The sequence below is a fragment of the Lactuca sativa genome, chromosome 8, assembly GCF_002870075.4.
Source record: "Lactuca sativa cultivar Salinas chromosome 8, Lsat_Salinas_v11, whole genome shotgun sequence".
NCBI lineage: Eukaryota > Viridiplantae > Streptophyta > Magnoliopsida > Asterales > Asteraceae > Lactuca > Lactuca sativa.
Window position 1 is genome coordinate 327,043,757 of NC_056630.2, and position 5,973 is coordinate 327,049,729.

Here is a 5,973-nt window from a genome sequence, read left to right on the forward strand (position 1 = left end):
GTCAGAATGACCGGGCGGAAGGCCAGCAGAGGTAGTCAGCGGGTGTTAGGTTTTCTCATGCAGAGTGTTGATTGCAGGGCATTTGGCAGTAGAGAAACTTCGAGGATGAAGTTTAGTTTAAGTGGGGGAGAGTTGTAACACCCATAATCAGAAAAACCAAGAAAGGAAAGGAAAACCCTAAGTCAATGGGGTCAACTTGTCGAGTCCAGGGTGGAACTCGATGAGTCCGGGCGGGATCCGGGTCGAAGAGTAAGTTACCGACTCGACGAGTCCGATCTGGATTGGGAAACCCTAAGTTTGGGACTTGGTGCCCTATTTAAACGTCTTATTCTCTTCCTTAGGGTTCATATACAGTCTCTCTCACCCAGAATACTGAACCATAGCCACCAAATCTATTTTGAGCAAGATCTAGCCTTGGTGAAGTGATTTGAAGCTTGGAAGGGAAGGAGGTTCATAGTGGTGCAAGAGGAAGCCTCGGATACATAGTTGGTGTGACTTTTCAGATCCTTTGAGGTAATAAGCTGACCTTATTGCATTTAGATCTATCTTATGGTTGAGATTTGGTCATTTTGAGTATGGAAGAGGTTTATTTCGAGTTTGGAGTAGATCTGAGGATGCTACCTCAGATCTAGACTATTAAGGATCTAGAAAGCCATAAAGTTTATGCCAATAAGTTGTTGGTGAAGCCCCTTTGTCACAAACCCTAGCCCTAAAGTGTTTTAAGCCCATATCTCTTTGGTTTCGTAAAGTTTGCAACTTTACGAGAGGAATACACTAAGGAAGAGTGGATCTATGAGTTGGATCCCCTGCATGGCTCGAAAATCCACAGTATGGATTAAGAACTGAAGCGATTCGGTGAGTCACACGGGTGGACTCGGCGAGTTGGATGAAGGTGGGAATGGACTCGATGATTTGGAAGAACAACTCGGCGAGTCTGTTGAAGATTATCATGGACTCGGCGAGTCAGGTCACAAAACATTAACCCCTTCTGGTTAAGGCTCAGAACAGTGAGTTGAATGATGACCCAGTGAGTTAGACAGGATGGGACTCAGAGATCGTTGAACTCGATGAGTCTTGGGGTGACTCGGCGAGTTAGGTCGCATTATGAGAGTTCTGAGTATATGTACTCGACGAGTCAAAGGGCTGACTAGGCGAGTAGAGTCAGCCATAAAGATTGACTTTGACCAGAGTTGACTTAGCTTGGCTTCTATAGTTTAGTTTGGAACTAAGTGATATATGTATTGATATTGGTAGCTCAAGGAGCTAGTGGAGCAGCGGTTCAGAGAATTGTTGGTCAGCGGCAAGAGGGTTATCAGCAAGTTCAGCAGTGCAGGTGAGTTTCCCTTTGTGTGAATGGGTCTACAACCACAATGTCGGCCCATGTAGTTATGAGTAGGAAGACCCAGGGGTTAGCCCTAGGCACTGTTTACTAGTATGATATTCCGGACCAAGGTCCAATGTCGGGTGGGTGCCCAAGGATTGGTTTGCATGATAGAATATACTTGTTGTATATGTAATGCATGTATGTGCCTGGTAGGAAGGTGAGTGTGGGCGAGGTCCCGTATCTCACCAATAGCAGAGTATGGACGGTGTTCCATATCTCATTAGTAGTAGAGCATGGGCGAGGCCCGAGATAGGCATGGAGTGAGTGTGGGTGTGGGACCGTATCTCACTTACTGTAGGAGCTTGGACGAGGTTCCATGACTCACTAGTGACAGGACAGGGGCGAGGCCCAAGATAGGCGAGGCCTAAGGACAAGAATGCAGTAGGATATGTTCAATTATGTGTTATATGCTATTTTGTACTATATGTGGTTAGTGGGCGGGGCCCAGAGACAAGCGGGGCCTAAAAGAAACAGATTTGTATCCGAGCGGGGCTTGAAGCTAGGGGAGGCATGGAGCGGCGGGGCCGTTGTAGCGGGCAACGCCCGAGGTAGGGCGAGGCCCGAAATAGCGGGTGTGGCCCAGTATATGCTGTATGTGTTTGTGCAGGGTATGTGGTAGGTTGGGGAACTCACTAAGCTTCGTGCTTAAGGTTTTCAGTTTTGGTTTCAGGTACTTCCGGTAGCAGAGGGAAGAGCTCAGGGTGATCGCATGGCAACACCATTGATTAGTCAGTCTGGGATGTTTTACTTTGATAACGAATTATGTTTTGGAATTAATACTCTGAATTTATGTTATGACTTCTGATATGTTTTTATGAATATGGCTTTGATAATGATTTAAAGAAAAAATTTTGGGTACGAATTTTTAGGATGTTACAAGGAGTGGTGGTTTCTGCAACAAATTGCCCCATGTTACATTCATACAAACTCTGATATCAGATCAAATTTCGGTATGTTGCTTGAAAATATAGAAGGTTGTGATGTTATCTTTAAAGTGGGTGATGAAAAATTCCATGCTCATAAATTGGTGTTGGCTGCTAGATCCCCTATATTCCGGTCTCAATTCTATCAACAAGAGAGAGACCATGATGACATTATTATTATTGATATGGAGCCTAAGGTTTTTGAGGTAATTACACTATCATTGCTAACACTTTTTTCGGGATTTAATAATTTAATTTGTCACACAAATAACGAAAGTTGAATTATTAATTACACTTTTCTATTGTGCAACAGGCGATGCTACACTTTATTTACAGAGATGAACTTACAGATGAATTGGTGGCTTCAAGTTCATCTAGGGAACAAAATGTATCCGATATAGTAGTTGCCAAATTATTGGCTGCTGTTGATCGATATGATTTGACTGGACTCAAAAGGATATGTGAGTCACATCTCTGCAAGGGTATATCCGTAATTTCAGTTGGTAGAATTTTAGCATTGGCAGATAATCATCATGCTATGGAGCTTAAAGCTGTTTGCCTAAGATTATATCTCAAGTCAGAAATTTATAAAATTTTCTATAATAACTAATAATCAATAAGTATTTTTCACCCAAATGTCGATGAACTGTGAGTTTACTTTTCAGAATATTTTAGTTTTCATCCTCATCTTTCAACAAGTTGCAATTATCATCCCTCTTTCTACAAATTGAACATGACGTTTTTACTATGTTTACCATGCATTGGACTAATGTCAATGGGACACAAACTCACTTTCTCACTTTCAATCTCTTGTATGTGTAAAAGACGTAAATGCCCTTATCATCTTCATTAACAACTGGAAATTCTTGGTGAATTGCAGGTCTGGATCTGTCTGCTTGGATGTCATCAACCAATCTTGGAGTCCAATGTTTGGTAATTTTTATAATTTGTTTTTCCAAAAAGCTTGATTGTTATGTTTATAGTAATGGAATGTATCTTTTGTATATAAGCTTTAACAATATGAGAAAAAACTTAATTATTTAAAAAAAATATCTACAAATCTTTTAAATGTATTTGAGGTTTTTCTTCCCCAACTTTTGCTATACCTTAATCCTACAGACCTACTAAATGGTGATGCATCATCAATGATGATAAAGGACAAGGAGGAATATGAGAAGAAAGTGAAAGGTTCCTTTTTTTTTTCATTTACTAGGGGCAATTTAGTAAATTTGTGATGCTGAATAACAATAATCAGTAAAAGGTCTTGAAGGAGATAGTGTTTGGATGTGCTTGAAGTTGTAATAAATAATAATATCACTATTTGATGGTGTTGAGTATTTGACAAATTTTTATAAGTTAAGAAATTAATTAATAGAACAAGGGTATATAAGTAATTTGGGTTTGTTGGTGTAGAATATTGTGAGCTATATGCAAAAAAGGAGAATATCAATGGCAACACACTTGGAGATGAAAGTGATGAAGATGAAAGCAATGAAGATATTAGTAATGGAAGAAGTGAATCAAGTGAAGATGTTGCGGGAAATGCAGACCCATAAAGACTTAAATACCCCTAAACTCAAATATTATAAGATTTGTTTTATTTTGTTTAAAAGTGTCCCACTCTTGATACGGGTTTTGTCACATAATTTCTTGTAAAATTTAGACCAAAAAGCAGAGCCATTATGGTAAAATAGATATATAATTGGATATTAGCAAGGTCAAACCTCAGAAAGAGATCTTAATACGTACTTCTCTTATTTTTATTTTCTTATAGTCGGATATAATTGCAGTCGGCTAAACGCCATCTTTTCCATGATGAGACATTCCCATCTTTCTTCAAAAGATTAGCCTGTTCACTTGATGGTTCATTTCTTCTTGTGGCTACTGGTAAGAGGTAAATTAACCATTTAATTTCACTATTTTGCCCTTGCCAATAGTTGGACCATTTTCCCCCTTCCAACAGTTGGACCATTTTGCCCTTGTCAACGGTTGTATCTTTTTATGCTTTGTGATTGAGTTAAAAAGTCTATCTATATATCAGATTGCTTTTGATCATACATTCTCTCATTTATTGATTGGTAATTTGCAGAAATTATGATTCATGTTAACTTACTTGTTGTATGATTTTTAGTGCGGGGCTTGGTGTTCATAAAGTGGTCTATCAGGTGCAGAAGCAAAACCTCAGTTTTTCTTATTTGACAAAGAAGTATGATTTTATGAAAATGCCCTCGTCAAACTTGCCATGTTATTTGTTTTCTATTTTTTTCATTCGATTAATAATTTGAATGGAACATAAGGAGAAACGTAAGTACGTTGCTATTATGGATATCAACTTAATTTTTTTTATGCAAGGTTTAATCACAAAGGAGAGAGGTTGTATTAACTCAACAGTTGCACCATTTGCTAAAGATATTGGAGAGCTTGAAGATTTAGGACTCCATGATTTGATCTCGTAGCTGTGAGACTCAAAGATCCACACTCTTGGTATGTATACGTTCTCTTTAATTTTCTCCTCTCTTTCTCTCCGAGTTTGGTAAGCATGATGCAAAGTGTAAAACACGAAATGATGTTATTTCTTTGTAGTCGGAATGAAAATTACAAGCTAGATTCCTTTATGGTCAAGAAGATAACAATCTGATTCAGATATTTGAAAGAGAAGTGATGCTTCTGATTCCTACGGTGCTAAGCGGCCCCAATGCCACTATTTTCACTTATGGAGCTACTGGTAGTGGAAAACCTTTTACAATGCAGGTTTGTGTTCTTCTCTTCTTGATTAATTTTGATCCCCTGATTCGTTTTCCATTCACTTATTTTCAATTGGTTTTGAGTTGAAACCCCAAATGTTTTGAGATGATGTAGGGAAATGATGAGATGCCAGGTTTGATGCGAATGGCTACATCAAACATCCTCTCGGTGTGTGAGAAGATGGTGAATACTGTACAAGTTGCACTAAGCTTTAGGTTGAATTAATTAACAACTTCATATAAAATTGAATATGTAAAATGCAAAGAAAAAGCAAGAAACCTTTTTCAAACTTATTTCATCTATAAATGATTTTGGTAGTTTGATTGTTCTTGATTATATGAAACAAGATTCCTTTTCCAACTCTTATGAAACACAGCGCCAACGACGCGCATGATTCCTGTCTAGTTTCATATCAAATTTTAATTTAGTCCCATCATCAAAAAGCGATAGATACATTTCATAACATATTTTTACATTTTAACCAGTTTTTATATTTTATTGAATAGAAGTATAATTAAAAAATTGTTTTTATTTGTTATCATAATTTAAAAAACCAAACAAATTATAAAGGTTGTTTTAATAAAAATATATTATAATTTAGAGGGTGTTTCAATAGAAAAATGAGATTTCAATAAATTAGTATTTATAACTTTTCAAAACTCTTTATAAATTTTTGGGTTGTAAAATTCAAATACCTTAAAACATGTATAAGTTATGATAAACACTTTTTAAAAAACAACTAATTCACTTATTGATTTTTTCTACTACAAAAGCTAATTTAAATACTTTTTAAAAAACTCATTTTTCTCACCGTCATAAGTCAATAAGTCATTTTGCCTAAAAGTTTGTTAGAGGTTTAAAATGAAATCTCAAAGACATTCTTAATATTAAAATATATAAGACTTAAGTTTATATATATTG

The 5,973-nt window shown here is 36.9% G+C and overlaps 1 protein-coding gene across 2 annotated transcripts; it reads left to right on the forward strand.

Annotated features, from left to right (window-relative positions):
• The first annotated feature begins 2,243 nt into the window (after positions 1-2,243).
• Positions 2,244-5,371, forward strand: LOC111888767 (BTB/POZ and MATH domain-containing protein 6-like). 2 transcript variants are annotated; one of them, XM_042897509.2, is made up of 6 exons: positions 2,244-2,513; positions 2,621-2,789; positions 3,188-3,240; positions 3,721-4,791; positions 4,891-5,058; positions 5,167-5,371. In XM_042897509.2, exons 1-4 carry the CDS (start codon positions 2,337-2,339, stop codon positions 3,961-3,963), a joined length of 642 nt encoding a protein of 213 aa, XP_042753443.1. In that variant the 5' UTR covers positions 2,244-2,336; the 3' UTR covers positions 3,964-4,791; positions 4,891-5,058; positions 5,167-5,371. The 2 variants fall into 2 exon arrangements, with proteins under 2 accessions (XP_042753443.1, XP_042753444.1); XM_042897510.2 differs by having other exon boundaries at positions 2,621-2,768; positions 5,167-5,370.
• Positions 5,372-5,973: the final 602 nt, after the last annotated feature.